This window comes from Talpa occidentalis, unplaced genomic scaffold (genome assembly GCF_014898055.3).
Source record: "Talpa occidentalis isolate TD23 unplaced genomic scaffold, MPIMG_talOcc4v2.1 talOcc4.2, whole genome shotgun sequence".
Taxonomy (NCBI): Eukaryota; Metazoa; Chordata; class Mammalia; order Eulipotyphla; family Talpidae; genus Talpa; species Talpa occidentalis.
In genome coordinates, this window is record NW_023602073.1 from 136449727 (window position 1) to 136477201 (window position 27475).

A 27475-nucleotide genomic window follows, 5' to 3' on the forward strand; every position below is an offset into this window, starting at 1 on the left:
AGTTCTGGAAGGACCGAGGCGCCCGGGACCAGTGAGCGGCGGCGGCGGCCGCAGCAGAAAGCGCAGCTGCTCCGCCGGAGCCCACGCCCCCTTCCCGCCCGGGGACGGTCTCCGCGGAAAGTCGCGTTCGTGACTCCTGGAGGGCGCCCCGCGGGACGACGGCGCCCCGGCCGGGTCGGCCGGGCCGGGTGACGAAGACACGGTTTCCCGGTGAGCAGCCCTCCCGCCTCGACGCAGCCCGCGCCTCCAGGGTCGGAAGATGCTGCGAGCGATGTGGAATTTTCTGAAACGTCACAAAAAGAAGTGCATCTTCCTGGGCACGGTCCTCGGAGGTGGGTGACGGCGCTTCCGGACAGGAGCAGGGGAGAAGGCGGAGGGAGAAAGGTGACTGTCTCCCACCGGGGAGGGGGCGGGGGCGGGCACCCGCAGTCCGGGAGCATCGAGGGGGTTTGCTCCGCCTCAGACTGGGGAGCAGGGTGACACCCCCAGTCTTCCTTAGGTCTCTGCAGTTGTGTCTGTGCCCGTGGCCCCGACACTGCCCCTTTACCCTGCCTGTTCTCCTCACGCACCTTGAAGGACCCACCACAGTTGCGTTTCTGTTTCCAGGCACCATTTTCTTAGGCACATGTTTTGTAAGGCACCTCTGTTGTTTTTCTGTTAGGTTCTTCGTTTCTGTTTGGCTCTCCCGCCCCTAGTCTGGCTGTCACCCTTCGCAGGAGTTTCCTAATATTCTAGGAGAGTCCCTGTGCCTACACTTTCAGTGTTCTTTAAAGGAAATGGGAATTTTTCAAGCCAGCACCGTTGTGCAGAAGGACTGAAAGACATACCACCAGATAAACAAACGCGAATCAGTGCTTTAATTCTGTTGCTGCTCCTTGAGAAGACCAACTGTGCTGCCAGTTCTGCTGTAAGAAAGTGCTTGCAGGCTGTTGTGCAATCTTCCTCAGAATCCTCAAGTTCATCTAGCTGACACAACTCAGTTGCACCGGGCTGGGAGATTTAGAAACAGATAACCATCTTGAGAACCTTTCCCCTCTTTTGACAGTCACAGCACTGTACGCAGGGATTTCAGTGGGAAAAGAAACAGGCTGTGAATTGTAGAAGAAAGAAATGGGGGAATGTGAAGAGGAAATTTTTAGAACTTGAGTTTTTGAGAAATTTTGTTATTAGTAACTGCGTACTTTTGGTTACAGATGTACTTAAAAGATGAAACAAGTTTCCCAAAGCATTTGGTTGCTTGTCTCTTGCTACCACCTCCAACAATTTGAAATTTAAATGCTCTTTAGCATCAATTCAGATTTGTTGATTTCTGAAAGTTTGAAACAGCCTTCTTGTTAATGAAGCAAGGACAGTCTTTTCCAGGTCCCTGAGGTCTATTACAAATTAATGGTGATCATGTTTGTAAATTTTTATTGAATTATTTGAGATGTTCCTTATAGATTAAAAAAATGTGTTCTGGGCCTCCCAGGTGGCGCAGTGGTTGAGCGCTGGGTTGCGAAGCTGCCCGCGGCCTCTGCGGCACTGGTTCGATCCCCGGCTGCTCCCCGGCCACCAGAGGAGGGTCCCACATGGTGCGCAGACCTCTCCTGCCGCCCGCTGCTCCCCTCAGCAGTGTACTTCGGTCCTTCTGCCTGCTCTGCTCCCTGCTCTGGCTCTGGTGAATTCTCTCGCCCTCCCGGCTTCTGACTGTACCCAGTGCATGTATAAACCAAACAAACAAACAAATAGATAAATAAGACATGCCTCTAGAAAATTAAAAAAAAAAAAAAATGTGTTCTGATCGCCTCAGCCGTTGAGTACTGATATCTTCAGCCACTGATATCTATTAGTTAAAGTTTACTAAGACCACCAAGTCAATTTTATTTGTAGAAATGTTAAAATACATGTGATTAGAATTAATATAAAGTATTTTTGCTGCTATTGAAGGAAGGAAAATACCTCTTTAGCAACCTCAAAAAGAATAGCATAGCCCTGCAGACTTATGGCACAGCCTAATGGTAGGTTAAAAATAATCACAGGGGGAATTAAAGGAATATACTTAGAGGTAATTGTAAATTTTTTTTAATCTATTAAGAGCTTTATAGTTACAGATTAAGAGGAATGCAAAATAGGGGGAAATTCAGAGGCACTGAAAGAGAAAATCTTTACACAGAAAAGGTAAAAGAGTAGATGGCCATGATTGGCATTTGTTTGAACCTCATATTCTTTCTCTTTCAGAGGAAGATCCTTTATGTTACATTTTAGTTACTCTAACATAAGAAATGTTTATCTGGAGCCTATAGCATTGAAGATAATATGGTTGGCGATACAAGATTTACAGATTTTAATATACTACCTACCATTTAGTGGGTGCCCACTGTACTGTGCATTGGGCTAAGTTCTTTCGGTTAAGCGCACATGATAACTGGGTAATTATTCTTATCCCTGTTCAAAAATGTGGGTAGTAGGTCTCTGAAAATAAAAGAAACTTACCCAAGGTCTCAGAGTTAATAATGAAGCAGATAGAATTCAAACCCAGGTATGTTAGTTAGACCTAGACACACATTCTTTCCACATTATACCACTGCAACCCTTATGAAACAACAGAAATTTATTTCTCACAGTTACAGAGGCTGGAAGCCAAGATCAGGGTGTCAACATGGTCAGATCATATGGGTAGAGGCAGGGGTGTCGGCTTCTGGTTACACCCTCACATGGTAGAAGAAGCTTAAGATCTTTCAGTCCCTTTTATAAGAGTACTAAGCCCATTCACAATCCACCCTTATGTACACACCTGTCACAGACCTCACCTCCTGATATCATCACATCTAGCATTAAGATTTCAACATAGAATTTTGAGGGAACACACACATAAACCCGTAACAGCAAGTGTACAGATAATTATATTACAAAACAATTAAAGAGCTGGAAAAAATGTTACAGGTTAAGCTGGAAGATAACGCATGCAATTGCAAAAGATCAGGAAGAACGTGGATGAAGTAGCACATTTGACAGGCTTGGGAGCTAAAGAATATATCAGCATGCATGTTGAAAAAAGTGTGGCCAGTCGCTGATGGGGGAAAAACATAAGTACAAACTTTGAGTTACAGATCTTCTTAAGTAGCAATTTCTTGCATTTTGGATGAGTAATTGCTTTACAACAATTTGTGCAATTTGGCCAATTTACAAAAAGGCAAAAGCAGTGATTCTTAATTTTTTTAGGCCTGAGGTTTCCTTTATACTTTCAAAAATAAAGGACATTAAGAATTAAGATCTTTTAAAAATTTGTATCTATTAATAGCTACCCTGTTGGAGATTAAAAGTAAGAACATTTTTAATTTATTAATTAATTTTAAAATAACAACCTATACAGATAAATAACATTTTTAAAAAATGAGGGAAGTGTGGCTTTCTTACACTTTTGCAGATCTCTTTATTGTGTGGCTTAATTAAAGGAAACTGGATTTCCATCTCTTTCTGCCTTCACTCACGTTTGATACCACATCATGTGGCCTCTATGATACTCCACTCTACACTCAGGAGAGTGTGAGAATGAAAAAGGCAAGTGATGTTTAGTAGTATTATGGAAATAGTTTTGTCTCACAGATGCCCTAAAAAGGGGTTTTGAAGACCTCTAGAAGTGCCTGAGCTACACTTTGAGAAATACTACGCTAGAAAAAGTGTTGCAGAGCAGAGAACAATCACATTCATAGTTGCTACCTTGTTTCCTGGGCTTCTTAAAAGCCCAGAGCATGGAATTATCATTTATATCTTACCCCTGTAATTTCTGGTCTCTTCAGATTGTCATCTATTCACTTTCTCATTCAACAAATATCTGAATGAGAGTAAGGGCCTATTCTTACTATATTGGACTCTAGGAATACAGAGGAATAAGACACAGCTCCTGGCTTTGGGAAACTCATACAGCAGTCTGAAAAAAATGAAATAGAAATTAATAAAAGTAGCACATTGGGGCCTCCCTGGTGGCACAAGGGCTTAAGAAGCAGCACTATGGGGCTGTCAGCAGCCACTGCAGCAGGAGTTCGATCCCCTGCCAGGGAGGTGGCCCACATGGCGCAGCTAACCTCTTCTGTCTCTCCCGCTACTCCCCTCAGCAGTGCCCCATTCTGTCTCTGGTGAATCCTTTCACACACACACAAACCCATATCTCTGGCCTGCACCCCAGCTCTTCTATGCATAAATAAATAAATATTTTTTAATAAAAGAGTAGCACATTAGTAGTATTATAGTACCATAATAGAGCAGTGTGATGTGGGAGCAGAGTAGAGAGAGGTGAAGTTGCAAGCTTCTTAGAGGAGGAACATTCACTTGAGCTAAGTTGTAAAGCTAGCAAAGGAGAAAGCACAGCAGGGAAAGGGACTGTTCAACAGGTTTAGAGACATTGCTTTTGATGAATCAGGGAACAAATGTGAGTTGGTAAATGATGAATTTGGATAAATACCTAGAGCTCAAATTGTGAAGGGTATTCCTTGTTATTTTACGTTATCCTATATATCAGTGCTTCTCAGACTTTAGTATGGATAAAAATAATGCAAGGAACTTGGTTAAAATACAGAATTCTTTTAATCAGACTGAGTCTTTAGGTCCAGATTACAATTCATCAGTTCATCATTAAATGTTTATTAAATTCCTACTCTGGGGCCTACCTGGTGGCGCAGCTGGCTTGCGAAGCTGCCCCCAGCCTCTGCAGCGCCAGTTGGATCCCCGGCCACCGGGTGAGGGTCCCACATGGTGCGCAGACCTCTCCTGCCGCCCGCTGCTCCCCTCAGCAGTGTACTTCATCAATCTGCCTACTCTGCTCTCCGCTCTGACTCTGGTGAATTCTCTCACCCTCCCACGCTTCTGACTGTACCCAGTGCTTGTATAAATAAATCAATCTTAAAAAAAAATTCCTACTCTGTACCAATATTATGTATTGGGATGCAGTGTCATATAAGACACTGGGGGATGTTTTCAAGGAAAACATTTGGGTATGTTTTCAAGGAAATTCTTAATAGCTACATTTAAACAAGTACTCCCAAGTAATTCTGATATAAGTGGAGCAGGGAATCCAGGTTAAGAAATAATGGCAGAATATGAAAGAATTCTAAACACAGAAATGAGGCAGTCTGATTGATGTTTTAGAAAATTACTTCGCATATAAAAGATGGATTAGAAGGTTGTGAGACCAGAAGTGTAAGAGAGTTGGAAAGCTGTTAAACCAGTTCCAGAGCTTTAATGTTCTAGATCTAAATGAAGACAAGAGTAAAGGGTGTGGAGTAAAGTGGAAAAAATTTAGAAGATATTTCTAAACTATAATCCAAATGGGAGATGGTTATATATTTGATTGGGAGAGATCTTACTAGATTATTTTCAAACTCTTATTGAAATTATTAACTTAGTAAAACAGTTGTGTTGCAAGGATTCAAATTTAATAATATGGAAAAACTAGAGGATATTTTGCTTTACCAGCAGAGCACAGTAAGGAAACATTAAAACATTTTACATTTCTTTCTTGTGTTTAGATAATGATTTCATCATTCATAAAGTCATAGCTACAGAAGAAATTTTAAAGCTCTTATAAACCCAATTTTTCATTTTCTAAGTAATTAAATTTGGGTCCAGAGAAAAGTAAGTTGCTCAAAGTTGCCAAAGTAGTTGGTGCTGTAACCATCAATGTATCTCCTGTCTTTCAGAGTAGAATTCAATCAACTCAAGATGATTTTTGAGCTCCATATTTTAAATGAATTCTCTACCCTCATTCTTATTTTCCTAGGGAGAAAATCTGACTCAATTACAACTTATGAATTTTGGAATGAGAGCCTGGGTAAATTAGACCTTCTGTAGGAATTTATTTAAGAGCTAACGCAAAAAAAAAAAAAAAAGCCGTGGGTTGTGAATTTTAGCCTTAATTTCATGTATTGGTTTGCTAGGGCTGCCATAACAAATTACCACAAACTGAATGCTTAAGAACAGAAATTTATGACCTCACATTTATGGAAGCCTGACATCCAAAATCATGATGTTGGCAGAATTCACTTGTTTCTTCTGAGGGCTGTAAACAAGGATCTGTTCCAGATCTTTCTTCTTAGCTTGCAGATGGCCACCTCCTCCTTTGTTGCTACAATCTTCCCAGTATACCTGTCTGTGTCTAAATTTCCTCTTCTTAGAAGGAAACGAATGACAGTTCCCTAAGGACCTCTTTTTAATTGGATTATCTCTGTAAAAATCTTGTCTTTGAAATAAGGTCACATTCTGAGGTACTAGGACTTCAACATGTGTAATTTGCAGGGGAAATTGGAATAAGAGGGTGGGTGGGACACAGTTGAACAATTTTCCTTTTTTTAGCTTTAGTTAGAACATACTACATTTATCAGACATACATAGTAGTTCCTTAAAAAATTTTAAGACACTATTAAGAATTTCATGAAAGTATGCTCAGCGAAATAAGCCAGAAAGAAAAAGAAAAATACCGGATGGTCTCACTCATAGCAGGAATCTAGAAAATTTAAATAAGGGACCAGGAAAAAGAATAACTATAAGAAAGTAAAAATCAAAATCACCAAAAAACTATGAACCAGAGACACTCTATGGGGGGTGGGGGGCAGGGAGGGGAGGGATTGGGGTCAAAATAAGGGGGTTGCAATTGTATGGGGAATATAAAAATAAAATTTATAATTAAAAAAATTCATGAAAGTAGTGAACCTTCTCCCCAGGAAAATACATATACAAATACATAAATTAAATGTGCAGTTACAGAGAAAATTCCCAGCTCTCAAAAAGCATTATGTCATGTTTCATTTTACCATATAATTTGAGAAAGAATAATCATTTTACACAGAAGTTTTAGAATCTGTTGTGCAAATAAAATACCAGCTATTCATTTTAAAAGTTGCTATGTTAGTGGGGCCTGTCCATGGGTTACTTCGTAAAAGTCAGTTTCTTTATCCGATTGATATTGTGGCATTATCAGTTATTGAGGATGTATTAACAAAAAAAGTAGCTATGAAACCACTTGTATGAACTTTTATTTGTTCTTTAAATGTGAGTATAATGCATTTATTTGCATACAAACATAGCAACAATAATTATACTTTATTTCTATGTAATTATTTGTAGTGCATGACCTTTTACTGAGCTATTATTTTTAAGAGTATTTAATATGCCATCACTTCATCTACAGTGCCTGTGTTGATTAAAATAATTCAGGATGTGTTTGCAGGTTCTAAAAGGCTACCCATTCCCCCTTGTAAAAAGCCAACTCTAATCATTTAGGTAATACAAATCTAATCATTCTTAGGTTCTTTTTGGCTGTGAGGTGGTTGGAGGTTGGTGATGATTAGTTATTCCCCTACAAACTTGTTGTCAAGTTATAATAAAATATACTCTGCAACACATAAAAATAGCTGTTAGCAAGCATAGTTAAAATAGTGTGATAATCTGTTTGATAAGCTCATTGAAGTTCCAGTGTTCTGTCCTCTTTTTGTGATACAACAAAGCCAATCATAAAGATTTATTGGAAGCAAATGTAGCAGTAAACTAGCTGTAGGATTCTGCTGGCTGACTCCCTTGGGTAACTTCCTTGACTAAGAATCCTCTGACCTACTAGCTGAGAATCCAAAGTTGAGCCATTCTGGAACATAAAGGAATTGCAATGTTCATATAGACCTGTTCATGTGAACATTACTAAAATATTAATTATCTTAAACACCATTAACATCACCTGTGAAAATCCATTTTTGATATTCATGATGCTAGAAAAAGTGAGTTGAAGTGCTTGGAGTGTGGCTTTTGCTCTAAAGCCAACTTAACTAATGCTTCTGAAGTGTTTACCTGGTATAGACCAAAATATGCACATTTATATTGTCCTGTCTATGCTGAAAGTAAATCACAGGCCACATTACCTCATCTATATTTCTACAGTGTTATAATTTAGGAAACTTCTGTGCCTGCATCCCCCCCACTTCCACTTTAATTATAGTTTCAGATGTCTGCCTGACTACCTTCCTTTCTTTCATTCTTTTTAAAAAATTTATCTTACATATTTTTTAGGTTTTTTATGTTTATTGAAAGCTGAAAATATGAAAAGCAAACAAGAAAAAATAAGCCTGCTATTCCACTATGATCACTATTTATTATATGTTAGAAATTAAAATCCTGTTTTTTCTGTGTATCTAAATTGGAAAGCAAAACTTCTGGGATCTTATTTTCTTATCTAACAATATAAGGTTGGGATTTCCTTTCGTCGTTAACTATTTAGCAATATGATTTGCAACACCTAAGATTCCATTGTATGGCTGGACCATCATTTCCTTAAACAGTTCCCTATTGGACATTTAGAATATCTCCAATTCACTATGGAAGGCATTGTGATGCCTTCTAATTCTTCAAATCTACTCCTTACGTGCCTATCTGTCATTGCTGTTAAAATGTCAGTCTCCTTTTCCTTCTCTTTAGTTCACAATTTTTATCACCTTATATTTTTTATGTGACAGCTCTTATGCAATTCTCAATTTAGGTTTTTAAATGTTTTAATTTTTAGTTTTTCATTGATATTACCCTTATATTCAGATAAAGTAGATTAAAATCATTACTTGGAATGTTAATATATAATTAATTGGATTAATATACTAGCTTGTTTTTTAAAATGATTTTAGGCGTATATATCCTGGGAAAATATGGACAGAAGAAAATCAGAGAAATTCAGGAAAGAGAGGCAGCAGAATACATTGCCCAAGCACGACGACAATATCATTTTGAAAGTAATCAAAGGACTTGCAATATGACAGGTAATGCAAACAGAAATATTTATTTATAAATAATGATTATTATTAAAATAATTATTAAAATATTTAAATTATTTGTTGTTAAAATTATTATTTTATGTATATGAAGTTATTTGATGGTTTGTATTAATTTGCATAACTCCAGAACCAAAATTGAGAGGTGAAGGCAAAGAAAGATAAATCCAGCAAATATTGATATGATTTAACTGAAATACCTTATTTAAAGTGAATTTTAAATATCCTACACATCAATATACAATATAAATACTTATTTGTTCATTTTATTTATATATTCTGCAAATACTTGAGGTACCCAGCACTAAGAAAACAAAAGGTGACCAATTAAAAACCCTGACTCTTAGAATTTATATGTTAGTAAGAGAAAAAGATGGTAAATGACAAGTCAAATAACTTTCAGCAGTGACTACTTGCCATAAGAGTAAAACTGTGTGAAGGGTGGTGATGCTCTTTAAGACGCCAGGCCTCTTTGAAGAGGTCACACGGGAGGAGATTCAACAGTGGAGGAGGCTGCTATGAAAAATGCCTGGGGCAGAATGAATTTGTCACCTTCAGGAAGTAGCCAAAAGGTTATGTGTGTAACTAGAGCAAAATGAACAACAGAAGAATAATAGGAAGTAAAGTTGCTGGGTCAGACCTAATCCCACTAGAAGTGGGATTATCCCTTGAAGTCATAAAGAGCCTTAAGTTTGTTAAATATATAGTAGGCAACTACATATCTGTAAGTTTAACACAATAATATACACTCAGTTGATGTTAACTCTTGGTGATCATTTAGCCTCCAGAGCTAGCAAGCTGCTAACAGGGTCCCCTATTTGAAGGGAATAAGGTGTTATGTTGTAATTGGCATAATTCCTTGAAGAATTAGTTCTCAAATCTATGTGAAACCTGTTTTCCTTTTTTTACTGTTTAAACCTTAATCCTTTATCTAACATTCCTTTCAATAACAATTAATTTAGAAAGAATTTATAAAAGTAGGTTCTCTTTGTCCAGTTTTAAATGTAGAATTTTCTTCAGTTGAAAGGAATTTATTTTTAGTTCAACCCATTTAACAAATAAAAAAGTTGACATTAAGGTTAAGAAAACACATGCAGAGTTACATTTGGAGTATGGTTTTTAACATGGGAAAGAATAATACTTGGAAAGCTACCTTCATTCGATAAAGCAAATAAGTAATCATAAATAGCTGCATAAAATGACAGCTGGGATAAGACAGTGAATAAGATCACAGGCTCAAGGATGAGGAGGGTCTGGTTCAATTCCCAGTTTTACCTCATGTATTATCTGTACATCTTTAAGAAAATCTAAATTTCATTTTTCCTCCTCCATAAAATGAATGTCATAAACCCAATTTGCAAATGTTTCATGAAAATTTGATAAAATGGTAGATATAAAATACATTTGATAAAATGGTAGATATAAAATGCATAACAATCAGTCAATAGTGACTTCTCAGAAATTATGTAATTATTTAAATTGGTATTTAGTATCAGTGTAATGGTGCTATGAGGACATGATCATGAATTTTTTGAGACTAAAAGTAGCCCATTTTTAGGATTATTATTTGGATTTCCAGAAAACAGAAAGGTAGCTCGTGGGATTTCAAAATTTATCTCAGTTTGACATAAGCCATTGTGTCATTTGGGTCCTCTGCAAAGCAAATGCTCAGAGAGCATTAGAGGTGCACAAACCTTAAGGAGGGTTGGGGGACCTATGAAGAATAAAATGGAGGGAGCATAAGTGGGCACAAAAAGCTTTTGGGCCACAGAGCAGCTCTGACTTGAATGAAAAGGAAGAAGGAAGACTAGGTAGGAGGAGTCTCAACACATTTCTTGGTTGAGTCTACAACATAGTTTTAAAAGTTTGGTAGTCAGTGGGCAGCCCTCATACCAAAGTTGCCTGGTAGAGGAATACCACAGGAATGGGCCTGCTTCAGCATCCCCACTGAGTACTGTCACTGCCAAGATCAGTGCAATCTCTCCAATCATGGGGAGAGGCAGCTGAGCTGTCACTTGGTTGATCTCTTCCCAGATAAAGACATGAGTGGCACAACCCTAGGTAAATAAGTAGCTATTTCTGGCAATTAAATATAAAATATGGTGATCACAAGGAGCCAAAATACAAGTTCACTGAAAAGCTTCCCAAATCAGCTTTCTGACATGTTTACTTACAAACGGGAATGTGAAAGGGTAATAATGATAATACTAAGAGCTAATGCTTCCTGAACATTTCCATGTACAAAGAAACAGTGTTCTAATGTATGTCTCAAACCTTAACAACAATCCTATAAGGTAAACTCTGTGTTGTCCTCAGTTTACATGAGTAAACTGAGGCACAGAGACTTGCCAGATTCACAGATTCAAGGCTGGTGAAGGTGTCATCCTGTGATTTGTGGGGAAGTTTATCATGGACCCCAGACAGCTAAAGAAAGACCTGAATGCTGTCTTCAACTAGCCAGGAAGGAAGTAGACTTGTGTAATTGTTATATTGGCATGATCATAGTATATGTATAATTTTTGTTGACTTAACATAAACAGATAAAGGATGTATTAGTATATAATTGTTTATTATTATTATTAATAGTAGTAACATGAAAACGCTCACTGTGAACTTCCCTCCCACCCCTGCAAGATGCTAGTCCTGTAACCAATTCTAAAACAATGGCATTTCTAAGTGAGGGATGTCAAGTCAGCTCATAACCTTTTTATTTTCTTTATTTCATAGTGCTCTCCATGCTTCCAACACTCAGAGAGGCCCTAATGCAGCAACTCAATTCTGAAAGCCTCACAGCCCTGCTAAAAAACAGGTAAATACAAGTTACAACATTTTTATTTACACACTACACTGAAAGTTTATGGAATGCACTTTATTTCCTTATTTTCTTTCTAATTATATCTTATATAGGCTCATATAGAAAAAATATTTACCAGCTATATCACTCAATTCATGTTTTATTTTATACATTTTTTAATGTTCTATCTTATGCACAAAGAATCTAAGGTAATATTTGTATGTATTCTGGCTTTCATATAAATAGATCTTATATTGCTTTGATGGTACTAAGAAATATAGTTCTTGAGCGCTTGTGGAATGTGTTTATAAATCAGATGTTGTAAAGCTGACAAAGTTATGTTAACTATGCTTCTTGAAGAGTTTACAATATAGTAAATAAAGCCCATGAACATACATTTCAAATAAATAAGGCATATGAACTTGCATTTTATATTAACAAAATGAAATAGAAATCTAACATGACCATTCTGAAATGATAATCTACTTACCTTGATAGTTTACTGTGTACACAGCACTTTCACACATAAGACCTTGTATATGGAGTGTAGCGTGGATTGGGGTATTGTTACTTAGTATGTTTTAATTTTAATTTTAGTTTTTGGAAAGACTTCAGAAGGAAATGGCTTCCCATTATACTTAACAGGATGGGGAAAAGGGTGCATTCACTAAATAAATTCTAATTATTTTCTTTACTAAACCACTTGTTTTCCTTGTAGTCACCTTCCAATAACCAGAGTGAAGGAAGTGTTATTTCTAGAGTGTGTCTCTGCTGGGACAAATGCTAAGTACCTTTCATATATATATTCCCAGTTCTCATAGTGTCAATCGTGAGCTAGATATTATCATCTCCATTATGCAAGTAAGACATCAGGACAGTAGTGCTCAGACAGGTTAAGTAACAAACTGGAAATTTTCTTTAAAAACATATTCTTTATTCAAAGATTACATCCCAAAATAATAATGGATATGTATACTTGAGATTTTTTTAAAATCTAATTAAAGTATAATGCTTGTGATAAGGCTTTATTCCCCTAAATTTAATCATTCTTAAAAGTTGCTACACTTTTACTGTTATTTACAGATACAAAATTTAAGTTAAGTATTCCTTCTTATAATAATGTGAAGAATAAATATATGAGTAGATTCCTCTCAAATACAGAATTACCACCTGTATGTCCATAAGTAGGGGATAGAAAATAAGTAGATTTAATTACCTTGCATTTTAGGCTTATTGGGGAAGCATGACAAATGAGATAAGAGAACAGCATGTTTATAAAAGCAATATAATAACAAATACAATAAACATGTTTCCAGGAATGCCCAATGTTCCCTGTGCTTTGGGGAAATCAAAGTAATTAAGATAATTTAGACCTTACCATATAAAGGAGGAAGCAGATTAAATAAATTATAAACACATATTATGTTTAGTCTATGGTAAAAAGCAAAAGCAAAATGTGGTGAGAAAATATGGGAGGCAGGAGAAGAAAGGGATTAATTTGATGGGTAATCCTGGGCAGCTTTTAAAAAAAGGTGTAATTTTGTTTTCTTAGTGCAGTATCCATCCATCCATATCTCGAGGGATTGATTACAAGGTCCCTGGCCATAGCAAAATCTGAGTATGCTCAGACTCTTGTATAAATGATGTTGTATTTGCATATAATCTCCACACATCCTCCCTTATACTACTGAATATAATATGAACTCTATGTACATAGTTGATGGGGCTATATTATTTAGGGAATAATGACCCAAAAATCTGTACATGTCCAATGCAGTTGCAGCCATTGTAGTTGAAACATTTAATATATAAAGAACACTTAATATCTCTTCAGAAATTTGAAGTATAAAATGTATTATTAGTAACTGTACTCACCATGCTGTATATTAGAACTTAAGTTGAAATCTACCTTTAAGGCCTAATAATGGAGAACATTAACATGAAGAAATGTCTTGGATGACTTTAACACTGTCACCACCGAACAAAGTAACCCCAAATAAAATGCAGTTTCAACAAAAGTACCGTAACTTACCCTTCCATAGATTGCTACTGCCAAGCCCTTCCTATATTGAAATTTTTGTGACCAATAATATTTTTATCTTTCTTAATTTAGAATTTCTATAAGAATGATTTTGGAATTTTTCTGAGGTTGCATTCAGAAAATGTGGTTTACTTGCATTAAAATATCTAACTGTTAAATTGTAATTGATTCCTAATTTAATCAATAAATATGGCATTCCACTGAAACTTGAGCCTTAGCTTAAGTTTTCAGTGATACCTTAACCACTTATCTTCTGAACCTGCTTCATCTAAGAAAGGATAACTAAAGCTGTGTAGTCTGTTCAGGAGCAAAGAAAGATAAAACTAGTCATACTGTACAATTGTAATGGTAATTCAACTTCTTATTGAAATACAGATTTATATCTGAGTTTGATAATAAAGACGATGGGCTTGTAATTTCTTCGTGTTTTTTAATTTGATTTTTCTAGTAATTTTCAGTCTATTTTACAAGTGACAGATTGAAAATAAGAAAGAAAACAAACAAAAAAAGGTTCTTTCACATAGGTAGGTAGTAGAACCCATTTGGAGTGTACAAAGTTTAGGGTTCCTCCTTCCGCCCACTAAAAGAACCAGGACTCTTTAAGAAATGGGTAATTAACTTCTGCAGCAAGAATTGAACAAGATGAGGGTCTCCCTGGAGGCACAAGGGGTTAAGACGCAACCTGTGAAGCTTTCCGCAGCCACTACAGCATGAGTTCGATTCCCCCCACCTGCCAGGGAGCAACCCACATGGTGCAGCAGACCTCTCCTGACTCGCCCGCTGCTCCCCTCAGCAGTATATTTCAGTCTATATTAGCCTGTTCTGTTCCCCACTCTGTCTCTGGTGAATCCTCTCACCCACCACATATCTGGACTGTACCCCAGTTCTTGTATGCATAAATAAATAAATTTAAAAAAAAAAAAAAGGAATTGACCAAGATGAAACCGGACAGCTTTTTTGTTTGTCAGAAAGTAAGGAAACTATTAAAGACTAATAGACATGTCAAAAGAACCCAGGAGCCAACCTCTATAGTCCCCCAGTGGTCAAAGATGAGCAATTTGAACATCGATAAGAATAATAACCATGGCTGGTTGAAACACAGCAAATGTATATTTCAACTCAGGGATTTATAATCATACTTGAAAACAAAAAATATTTCCTAATTTATCTTAGAAGCATTATACAACCTGCCTTATTTGGAAAACAGTAAATATGAGGAAGAACTAAATATTTTTCCTTCTTTTCCTAGTGATTTTATAATACATATGTGCATGTGCCCAGAGGGAGAAGAAGACTGCAAAGATTTATACAGATATACTAGTGGAGATGATTGTAATCATTAATTAATGAAATTATGATTTTGTTTTTTACTTTATTTTGTGACCTTTGTTTTTTGCTGTAATCTATTACTAAATATAGAGCTATAAATTCAAAGTTTTCTATTTGATTACCTAGTTATTATTTGTATATTTTCTGATATTCTTTTCTTTAGGCCTTCAAACAAACTAGAGATATGGGAAGATCTGAAGATAATAAGTAAGCCTACATAGTCTGTTAACAGCACATTCTTAAATATTTATGAAGAAATGTTTGTACTCCATTATGTAGATCACTCTTCTTTATCCACCTCATAGTGTCATTAGGATTAAATCATTCTCAAAAAGCAAGTAGATCAATGTCTGGTTATAGAAAGCACTTAGTAATTGGAGGTCATGGTGGTAGTATTATTATGATTACTTGTAACTTCATATGTCTTTATTAGTTACTGGTATCTGTAATATGCGTTAAAGACAGTTTTCACTCCAACCCAGATAGTAACTGTACTTTGATATTATATGCAAACTTTGATTAGACATAAAAATTTGAAACAAAGAGCTGTCCTGGGCTATGTATAAAGAGGTGAATGGATGGGTGGATGGATGGATGGATAGATATAGATATACATCTCAGAATTTCATATTATCAGTTGTCCTGTTTTCCTGTTCTTTCAATTAATCCTTATCAGCTGAATCATGCTTAAGCTTTGCCTATCTAAAATAAATGAAACTTTTCTAGTACTCTGTATTTCCTTTCAGCTATTGTACTTTCTCACGCCCCTTATATTTAGTACCAGAGATTTCTACATTCCTTTCTTCTCTTACTCACTCCCACACGTTCTTTTACACACTACAGACTGGCTTCATTCCTGTGTCTCCACTTCATTCCTGTGTCTCTCACAAGCATTAATAACTTCTGGATTGCTAAATCCACTGGACATTCTGTTCCTACTAAACCTCCCATCAATAGTAAACACCTCCACTCTGATAGGTATTATTCTATCTTTTTATACCTTCTTCCAGCCCTTTAATGGACTTATCCTTCTTTATCTGTCCTTGAAACTAAATTTGTCCATCCCCAGCCCTCTTCTCTTATCTTGAGCTGCTTCCTGGACATCTCCGAGTTCTGAGACTACCACTCTTCCCAGTACTCTCCTGTTTTGCTTTCTAAGCTGATAATATAAAACATTTCACTCAATATATTGGTTATTGTTTCAATAAAGAGTTCATAGCTAATTTACATCAAACAAGTTTTAAGGAGCTAAAATGTAAAATAGTTTGAATTGATATGTTTTTGTATTGAAAATAGTTATAATTGTACCTTTAAAGTCATCATATGAAAAATCATAGGGATGATTCATGATTTTACACTCTTGTTTCTGTTTTAATAATACCAAATGGCTTTCTTTTTCTCTGTGAAGGTTTCACAAGAAGTATCGTAGCTGTATATAGTACTTGTATGCTGGTTGTTCTTTTGCGAGTCCAGTTAAACATAATTGGTGGCTATATTTACCTGGATAATGCAGCAGTTGGCAAAAATGGCACCGTAAGTTTTAATAGGCTTAAATAGGTATTGCCTTTTCTTTCAAGAGGCTTGAAATTAAATATGATTTATTGAGATGATATCTATGAAATCAGTATCTTTGTATTTCATGTGACTAGAACCTCTTAGCATTTTATTTTTCATGGTTTGAAACTAGGCCTTTTGTTATATTAAAGAATATTATTTTACCTGTCACTCCAGGTCCTGAAAAATCTCAGCTCATGTTATACTGAAAATACTATTAATTTACTACTAATATTGAATAATTTTACCTTTTTTCTATTTTGTACAGACAACTCTTGCTCCCCCAGATGTCCAACAGCAATATTTATCAAGTATTCAACACCTCCTTGGAGATGGTAAGATTCTTATTTCTGACCTGTAGACTAATTTTCATTCATTCATTTATATTATTGGGGAATTCGAACAGTGAACAAGCTTTTATGTTTGTTTTTCTTTTCACAGGTCTCACAGAACTAATCACCGTCATTAAACAAGCTGTGCAGAAGATTTTAGGAAGGTAGGGCATTTTGCTTTGGCTGCTTTTTTACTTCCTGATTCTGATAAATGAAAGAAAGTAAGAAGTATTCTACTGAAACTAGTGACTTGACTAATGGAGGTCTGTAAAATTCTTTGTGACTTGATACACTTTACAAAGCCTTTTGGGTGGGAGGGTAGGTCGGGAGGGTAGTATTGCTTTGTGGAATCCACTTTCTTCTTCAGTATCAACCACTTGATACTAAAGGAAAAGTTTTAATATTTCACTGTTTATTGATTGATTGCTATACAAACCAGAAATATTTGGATAATCATATAAAAAGCCTACATCTGCCTCTAAAGTTCTTATCTCCTGTTTATGCTAGTGATATAATTGCAGTGGGAATTTCTTGTGAAATCTGCTACAAGATTTTTCTTCACTTTATAATAAGGGCCCTAACTGGTAGCTGATTTCTTAATCTATGCTAGTGATTTCACAGGTAGCAGTTTCAGGTTTGACTAGATGAAACAGGATCTCAGATGGTAATCTGATAAGAGTGTGTATAGGATATGTTGTATAGTTTCGATTTATCCCAGTTTACCCTTCTCTGCTTCTAGTGTTTCTCTTAAATACTCTTTATCCCTTTTGGACCTGGAGCAAAAACTAAAAGAAATAAGAAACCTTGTGGAGCAGCATCAGTCTTCTTCTTGGGTTAATAAAGATGAATCCAAATCTTTGTTATGCCATTATATGATGCCAGATGAAGAAACCCCATTAGCAGCTCAGGTGATTAATTACATAACCATTTAACCAAACCAGTTACTCTGTTTTTAAATTTCTTTTGTACTATCTCTTAAAATTTAGATTTCTGAATCTCTTGAAAAGGTAAGTGAATGAAAGCATATATTTCCAGTAATTTTAAAAAAGCCTCATTAATTTAGAAACACAACTGTAAATATAGATGATTTCTACTGCAAAACATTTATAATTTTAGATAATCAGCAAATTTTTTTGAGTCTTAGTTATGTAATACTACAATGTATGCCTGGGATATAGTAGGAGTACGACATGTTCAGCACACTTGGAAAGCTCAGGAGATGAATTCAGGAGTTCACTTGGCCTGAGCGTATTTGCAAGAGATCATGTAATAGAAAGTAGAGCTGAGGGTTGATGCAAGATCATAAAGAGCTTTGTATGCCAAGATGGAATCTGAACCTTCATTTGCAGACAAATAAATTACATTTTAATCACATTTGATTTTTGAGGTAAATCAGTGATGAGAAATGAGTCCCAAGAGTAGGAGGTAAATAAAGACCTTACAAAGTATAATTGTACTTTGCTCATGTTTAAAATATATTTACCTACACAAATGAGCCTTTACAGGTTCTTTGTGAGTTTGACCTTTTTTTGACTGTTGCTAGAACAGACTAAATTTCCTGATCTCTTGCTAATATTTGAAACCCTGAAATATGGCATTTTAATTTTACAGGCCTGTGGGCTTTCTCCTAGAGATATTACTACTATTAAACTGCTCAATGAAACTAGAGACATGTTAGAAAGGTATGTATATTACACATAACAAAAACTATGTGTTTCTGCTTTTATATACTTATGACCGTTTTGTAGTTATTCTTGAACAACATATTCAGAACCTTGTTTTATTGAAATTAAATTTTAAATCTACTTACCTGCCTTCCTATCCAAAATAGTGGTTTTCTTATTAGAGAAAGAAGGAAGCAGGTTTTTGGGTTTTTTGTTTTTTTTTAAGATGACAATGCCTACTCTAGAGACTCTGATATAGTTGTTGAGGGGCTGGAAACTAGATAGTTAATATTTATATTTTGAAAAAACCTTTTGACGATGATTCTGTTATATCCACACATACTAGTAAATGGTTCTTAATCAGGTCTATTTAAAAAAAAATCAAAAACTGAAATTGCAGTCATAACTAATCTGACCACCAAATTGAAGCCACTCAGTGCTGAGTTGGGAAGAGATGCTCTGAGCGAGCTCCAGCTACCCCTCATGTGTACATACCTACACATTGCTGCTAATGTGTACACACATGATTTTGAGGAATACTTCCCCTAACCCTTTTAAGATAGACTATAATGTTCCTAAAACTTTGAATGTTAAAAATTCACCTTTCTAGGCCTCCCCTGGTGGTGCAGCGGTTGAGCGCTGGGTTGAGAGGCTTCCTGCAGCCTCTGCAGTGCCTGTTCATTCCCCAGCCGCCTGCAAGGGTCCCACCAAAAAAAAAAAAAAAAAAAAAAAAAAAAAAAAATTCACCTTTCCTAAACTGAGTATACTATTTTTAATTACCCAGAAGAGATCTTAAAAATGGAAAAAAGCACCAAATTATGCAAACTGTGCTTTCAAAGACAACCATAAATACCTTTTAAATCAAAGATATTTAAACCCATTTTCTTTCTTTCTGTATTTTGAGGCAGTGATGTCTTCAGCCTATACTTTTTTCATGATTTTGAGAAAATCAGCAAATTATTGGGTTAACTCAGCTACTGAATCTACTGTGTACATTTATCAAGTTCTAGTAGCAATCTCTACCTTTCTTTCTTATTCAGATTTCCACCAAATCACTCCATAAAGCTCTAGGAAAGATCACACTGATCTTTTGCCAAGTCTGCTCAGCCTATAAAGTTCATATTAATTAACCTTTCTCTGATAATTGACACTATTGATCAGGCCTTTCTAGAAATTATTTTTTCATATGGCTCTCATGACAGTGTAATTCCTAATTTTTCTAACAATTCTCAGATCATTTCTTCTTAAGTTTCTCTATCTCTGTCTTTCCTTTAAACATTAGTATTTTCCAGATATTTGTTCTTATTTCATCCTCAATTGCTCCATGCAATTTTAAACACATCCATTGTTTTAATTACTAGTAAGTCTCAAATGTATAGACCTAGCTCTTCACTCCCATGAGTTGATCTGGATTGAGAATTTCTATGTGTGATGATAAAACTAATTTTTTGTTTAATGAGGCATATTTCTTTCACAGCACAATACATTATTCTTTGTATCAAAAATGTTTTTATGAAATACTAATATAGTACAGTGAAAAGAGCTTGAAAGTTAAGTTCAAAAAGACCTGGTTTCAAATTTTAACTGCCTGCTTATTTAACTACATATCTTTGGACAAATTTCTTCGTCCCTCAAGTATCCAGTTCCTCATCTGTATGTGATAATAAAATTTTCTATCTCACTGGAATGTCATAATAGGCATACAAAACAAACCATAATCTATGACTATAGAATTTTCTTCAAGAAAAGTAATGTTGATACTTTAAGAAATATTGTATAGCATACTAATGTAAGAAAATCTAGCAAAAGAAATATCTTCATTTTGTTGTGCTAAATAAAATAAGCTAACTTTTTATGTTTAATTATTAAGGATTGACTCGATATACTTACTGTGTTTTAGACTGAAAACTAGATTGTGACTAGGAATATATATCAAAGGTAACCACATAGTTACTGAATTTAATTCCTTTTTCATTGAGAATCTATAAAGTAACATATTTCTTGTTTTGTGTAGTCCAGATTTTAGTACAGTTTTGAATACCTGTTTAAACCGAGGTTTAGTAGACTACTAGACAATATGGCTGAGTTCTTTCGACCTACTGAACAGGACCTGCAACATGGTGACTCCATGAACAGGTAAGATGACATAATAAAAATGTCACCCATCTAATGAGTGTTTAAAAAAAAAATAGTGTTTTAGGTGTGTTTATTTTTTGTTCCAGGTAAATCTTAGTGAATAAAATTTGAATGCTTATTTTTCAACAAATTAAACTGTTAATCCAGTCATCCCATCATTAGTAGAAGCTCCTTCTGTATTTAATATTAAAGCTCATATTTCTTCCAAAAATTTTGCCACTATTTAAAGTACTTACATTGTGAAAATACCTATCTGTAGGCCAAATTGCAGCTATTAGTTTTTTAACTTTTTAGAAACAAAAAACTGACAATGTATTTGTTTTAATGTGTTTTCTTATTAATTATGTACTGTAAGCCATAAGTGGCCTACATAATACAATACTTTGGTAATTGTAACAATAAGGCACTTTTGTTGAAGATTCCCATTATAAATCATCTCGTAGTTCTACAACTATATAAATGTGTTCATTTTCACCTTTTATTATAGGATTGGGATTATTTATTTAGTGTAGTTGTTAGTAATTTTGATCTTAACTGTTTGATCAAAATCCATGATCGTAAGTCATGGATTCATGCTGTCAAAACATATCTTATGGTTTTATTATATATATCCTTATCATGTCAACATCAGCACTTTTGATCTCATACTAGAATTTACACTCTTTAAGGATCTCAGTTTTGTAGGTTTTTTACATTAAACTCTGAAAATAAGATACTAAATCAGTGTTAATTGACTATAAACTCATCCATTAAAATTAGTAGAAACAGTAATTGATATGCAGTATGTATGTGTAATATCCAATTTAATTCTTTAATACATAGGGCAAGAGATTATTTCCCCAATTTTCTGGGACCTTTCTTTATTTTATAAAAAAGAGTAATTTGCAACAAACTTTGAGTATGTGGGATGCTAAAAGCCATAAAGTTTATTTTCTGAAACATTTTAAATATCCTAAGATCTTTTTTGTCAATTCTTCAAATTATACCAAAATAAATTTCACCCCCTTTTATACTCCCTAAATCAAGGTTGTCCAAATAATAAAATTTCAACATAATTTTTATCTAGCAAGGTATTAGTTACTTCCTGAATAGTAATAACAAGTTATAATAATTGTGTCATCATGTTTTAAACATGAACAAATATTTGATCTTACACACAGTAAAATTATAAAAATAAAAATTACTTTGCGGACATATCAACCCTACTGTAAGTTTTCCTTTTCTGAGCTCCTCTAGTACTCATTATCTGTACTTTCATGTGTGAGCCACATGTGCCACCTTGAAGTGGAGACTTACTCCTCAGTTATTCTTTATTTGCTTTACATTTACATTACTCCTCTCAAAATCAGAGATTCTCTTGTGTCCATTCAAACTTCATTACACAGTCTTGGCATTTAGTGATATTTCCTATCTTTTCATGTCAATAACCAACTTCATACTACCTGATCCAATACTAGGAATATTTCTATCATACCTGTTGTCTTTCCTGTTGTTGACCACATCACGGAAGCACTGTCATCACAATAAGTCAAGAAAAGGGCCTCCCCGGTGGCGCAGCGGTTGAGCGCTGGGTTGCGAAGCTGCCCGCGGCCTCTGCAGCACCGGTTCAATCCCCGGCTGCTCCCCGGCCACCGGAGGAGGGTCCCACATGGCGCGCAGACCTCTCCTGCCGCCCGCTGCTCCCCTCAGCAGTGTGCTTCGGTCCTTCTGCCTGCTCTGCTCCCCGCTCTGGCTCTGGTGAATTCTCTCACCCTCTTGCGCTTCTGACTGTACCCAGTGCTTGTATAAACAAATAAACAAACAAATAAATAAATAAAACATGCCTCTATAAAAAAAAAAAACAATAAGTCAAGAAAAAAGACTTTTAACATTGGCAAAGAGACAAAATATCACTAATTATGTGTATTGCAGTTAATCTAGAACCCTCTAGAAAATCAACTGAAAAGTAACGCAAACTATTAAAAGCTCCAATTATGTAAGTGCATTTGTAAGTGTGTATATTCATGTGTCTACTATATATAACATGCATATAAATGTATATGTATTGATATATGTATAATATATATTTTATAATCAAAAACTTTCCTATCACCAGTAATAACCCAACAGAAAATATAATGGATAAAGCTGGGACTTAGAAGGAAAACTATACAGACTTAAAGTGTGACTACACATGTAACATTCCTAAGTAAAATATAAGCAAATGAAATCCAGAAATTTATAGCAACAATAATGCAACCAAGACTTCCTTATTCCATGTGCAGTATGATAACTATTTCTTATAATGTTGTCTCAATGAATTTTTAAAATAGCTCTAGGAAACACTAGTATTTTCTAAGAGAAAAAGTAAATAACTTGAGGTCAAACTGCTAGCAAATTTAGCATTTCTTATGGATAACTGTCTTCAAGAAATAAAAAATACTTTTTTATACAATAATAGATTATAAGAAACTAAAAGAAAATACATTTAATGGTAAACACTAGGTGATTTCCATTAAAATCAATGACATAAAAATCAATGACATAAAGATGGTCACTATTGACATAATTATTCAGCATTATTCATTCTATTATGGTAACCAATGCAGAGGTTAGTAAAGATTAATTTTGAGAACCAAATTTAGGAAAACCATTTATTTTTATATATCTTGCAAATAGACAACTTATTTAACATCTTTATTATTCCCATGAGCTATTAGTTGACAGTGATTTTTTTAAGTTAAATTCTTATCTTCAGAAATTAGCATCAGTTCAGGAAAGAGAAAAAGTTAATACTATGTGAGATAACATGATTTTGTGCTTAAAAACTTAAGAGAATCAACTGAAAATTGTAAAGATACTAATCTATAAATGTAGTCAAAGTGGTTGCTTTATTTTTGATCATGAAAAATTGATAGTAAAAGTGATCTGAAGGAGTAGAGGGCTGAGAATATTCAAGAAATTATTGAAAAAGTAGCAATGAATGTGCTTTCCCTATAGAACATATAAGATGCAGCTAACTAGGATAATACATTACTCCCCAATAGACTAGGATATAAAACCCAGAAAGTTTCTCAAAATATATAGGCTATTAGCTTATAAAGAAGATGATGGAGAGATAAATTAGTAAATGATGATAAGACATAATTAGTCATTTTGTAATGACTAATTGCAAAACAATAATAATAAATTTAGAGCCTTGCCATATATACATATATATTATATATGTACCATATATCCATATATATACCACATAACTATATGTATAGACTGTATATACATATGTATACCATATATACATATATATTATATATCCAGGAGGTTTCAGCAATAAAAACATAAATGAACTGATAGAAAACAATGTAAGTATTTATGTAATCTAATGAAGAAAATCTAAAAATAAAGGTAAAGAACTTTATATAAAGAAAAATAATAAGTTTGGCTGTAAAATTTAAAACTCATAGACTAGCGTTATTAGCTCTTATATAATCAATATTAAATGCAAATGTTATATTTGGGGAAATGTTTGCAAACTAAAATGGCATGCAGAGAGATTTATATACATTTATATACAGAGAGCATTATACACGTCAGTAAAGCAAACACCTGAAGAAAGAAATAGTCATAACACATACAGATAATTCACAGAAGAACAGACAGAAATCACTAGTTTGTCCATTCAAGTCACATCTACTTATTGGCACCTGCTATGTATCAGGCACTTTACAGGCCTCTGTCCTTGTGGCTCTAATAATCTAGGAAGAGATGTAGACAATAAGCATAATTGTAAAAACTATGTAAAATGGGAAAGAACACTGAAATTTATAGAGAAGTATTTTTACAAATGTAGGAAACATTAAGCAGTTTCCCTGAGAAAACAATTTGAGAACTAAAAGATGAGCCACAATTAAATATAGCCTTGGACTAGAATGAAGCAGTTGACATTCAAGGCAGAAGTCCCATGGTGAAAACTTTGAAGACAGGAAAGCTAAGATACACTTGAGGACCTGGAAGAAGATCGATGTGGTAGCTGAATGGGTAGAACTAGGGAAAAAAAAGGTGTGAGGTGAAATTGGAGGATGCAGCAGATAAGAAGATGGATATCAGCTTGAGAATGCTAGGAGAGTGGCATGGTGGGATATACATTGTAGGGTCGCTTTGATTGCTTTGTGGAGAAGTAATTAGGACAGTGAAAGTTGGGGACATAGCAATGGATGAAGACTTAATTATTAATTGATTCATATATTGAGCATGCACTGTGCTCCGCTCTTACTAAAGTGCTGGGATAATACACTAAGATAGATATGCACCTGATGTCCCAGACTTTTATGATAGTGTGTCTTCAATTTTTTTTTAAACTCTTAATACAAAAAGAGACATCAAACAAGTAAACAAAATCATGTCAGATTTTGAAAACATGCTACAAAGATGTCGTGATAGAAAATAGTGCCTGACTTCCTCACCAATTTTGTAAAGGCATTGTTTTTCATTTGCCTCAAAGCACAGCAAAGCACACTCATTAGACACCCACCATAGTCTCAATGTTTTCATGATGTTTACAAGAAAATTATGTGTATGATATATTAAGTAATTATATATTGTGAAACATAATATTTAATGCAATAAACCTAAATCTATGTCCTACTCACAAAAATTAGTTTCATCATTTAATAATCATTACATCATACTTAATCACACATACTATTTATTATTTCAGCAAATGCTTATGGAGCACTTACTGGTTTGAAGGTTATTGCTGTACACCACACAGGAGATATTGTTTACCTAGACCCATAGAAGAAATACTTGGGATTGTGGAGGATTATAGTATAGGTAGGAGAAGGAAGTACCAATGATGATGCCCAGGATTTTGGCTCACACTGCCAAATAGATAGTGGTACAGTTCACTGAGTAGGGAAAAAACATTTAACATTGCTACTAATTTAGAGAAATACAGATTAAAACTGTGAGATCCCAGTTTCAGCTATCAGACATACAGATAAAGCTTGATACAGAAAGAAAACATGATGGAGCAGGTATTCTCCCCACTGCTGGAGAAGCAGTATGCATTTGGCAAAAACATCCATGCCCTTTGATGCAGCAATTCCATGTTTACACAATGCTTTGAAGAGAATTAGACATAAACTTAAATTCACAATTCTAAGAAGCTGGTTGCCAGATGATGGATTACTATGTACTCATTAACACCTGAGTAGTGAAATCCTATGTTGTGAAAAATTTAACAAGAATATAAATAATGGCACTTCATTAAAAATTTTTTTAAAAATTTAAAAAAGCAAAACCTTTGGAAGAACTTTTAATGAGATGGGGAAATGCATATATGAATAAAAATGCAGAGCATTGTTGTCTCAGATGCGATGGTTTTATGTTAAAAAATACACAAAAACATAGATGTGTATAAAAATTACTGGAAGAAATTATCATATATTTATAGTTTTTATTTTTAGGTGGTAGAACTATGTATGGTTTTTATTTTTTCATTCGATCAGTATTTTTCAGTGACTGTTACCTTTATAATTAAAATGTTAAATTCCTGTAAGATAATTTCAGAAAATAATTATTACTATGATAATTTTTCAGTCTTTCCAGTGTGAGCCTGCCTTTAGCTAAGATAATCCCCATAGTAAATGGACAGATCCATTCAGTTTGCAGTGAAACACCTAGTCATTTTGTTCAGGTAAGAAGAAAGTTTGGGGGCATTATTAAAAAGTTTGTATTTTGGGATGTGCTGTGTGTCTAGTATAAAACTACATTTCTCTCCGGTGATACTTATTCAGAGAAATGGAAAACCTGAAACCACGTATAGTGTGTGATAGAGTGCACCACTAGAGTAAATAAGAGTGTGTGTCTGTGAGGTAAAATATCTAGTGGTCTTAAGAGAATTTAACCATAAATTTGTTGAAATCAAGACAAGCCTCGTGCTCACTTGAATTTTCTGATACTTAAGAGAGAACACCATCCTTCATATAAGAACTTAGCCACTATCTCCTGGAATTTATTGTAAGAAACGGTATTCCTCGCATTAATTGGTTTTCTTTTTAAGACTTGTTCTCAAAAATTGTAGAAGTAAATTCACTGGTTGATTACAGAAATGGATTTAAATTATACTTTTTACAAATTATAATGTTTTGTTGTCATTTTTGCTAGGATCTGCTGATGATGGAACAGGTGAAAGACTTTGCTGCTAATGTGTACGAGGCTTTTAGTACTCCCCAACAACTAGAGAAGTGATTTTTTTCTTCGAGAAAAGCCACAGTGGAATTTATTTACTTAAAAAAATACACTGAATAAACCAACTATATATAGGGTAATGATTTGTTACCAAAATGCCTAATAAAAAATATATTCTTAATCAAAGTCTTCATTTCATAATAAAAGATTTAATTTACATCTTAATATATTTTTTAAGTCATCCACAAACTAGGTTTGTGGGTATATTTGTGTTTACACAGTGCAAATACTGAACTATTAATAATGTGTCACACCATGAATAGTAGTTCCAAGTTATCTAGAAACTAATGTAGATTTTTTTTAATACAATATGAAATGCAGTATACTTTCATATTAATACTGAGTGAAAAATCTTGGGGTTAGGTGAGAAGTTTGGAAAATATGCTATTTAATCCTAAAGTTCACTGGACTGCAATATATGGGAATGAATCAGACTTTCTCCAATTACTCTTTATAAGAATAAATTATTTATTTCAAATATAGCTTGATGAAGGAATTTTCTTTTTTATGGAAACGTGAATTTAACAACTTAACAATCATGATCAGCAATTTTTATCTACTGTTGTTAACAAGCTTTAGAAAATTACAGTTTGATTTCGAGGTAAAATTGTGTT

The 27475-nt window shown here is 34.6% G+C and overlaps 1 protein-coding gene across 1 annotated transcript; it reads left to right on the forward strand.

The window, feature by feature from the left end:
- The first annotated feature begins 135 nt into the window (after window positions 1-135).
- Window positions 136-27003, forward strand: PEX3 (peroxisomal biogenesis factor 3). Its single transcript, XM_037520502.2, is given in 13 exon segments — window positions 136-332; window positions 8637-8768; window positions 11508-11589; window positions 15108-15151; window positions 16353-16477; window positions 16767-16833; window positions 16940-16994; window positions 17570-17738; window positions 18442-18512; window positions 20509-20546; window positions 20549-20630; window positions 26211-26307; window positions 26778-27003. Coding segments are annotated over 13 exon segments (1119 nt in total). The 5' UTR covers window positions 136-259; the 3' UTR covers window positions 26862-27003.
- Window positions 27004-27475: the final 472 nt, after the last annotated feature.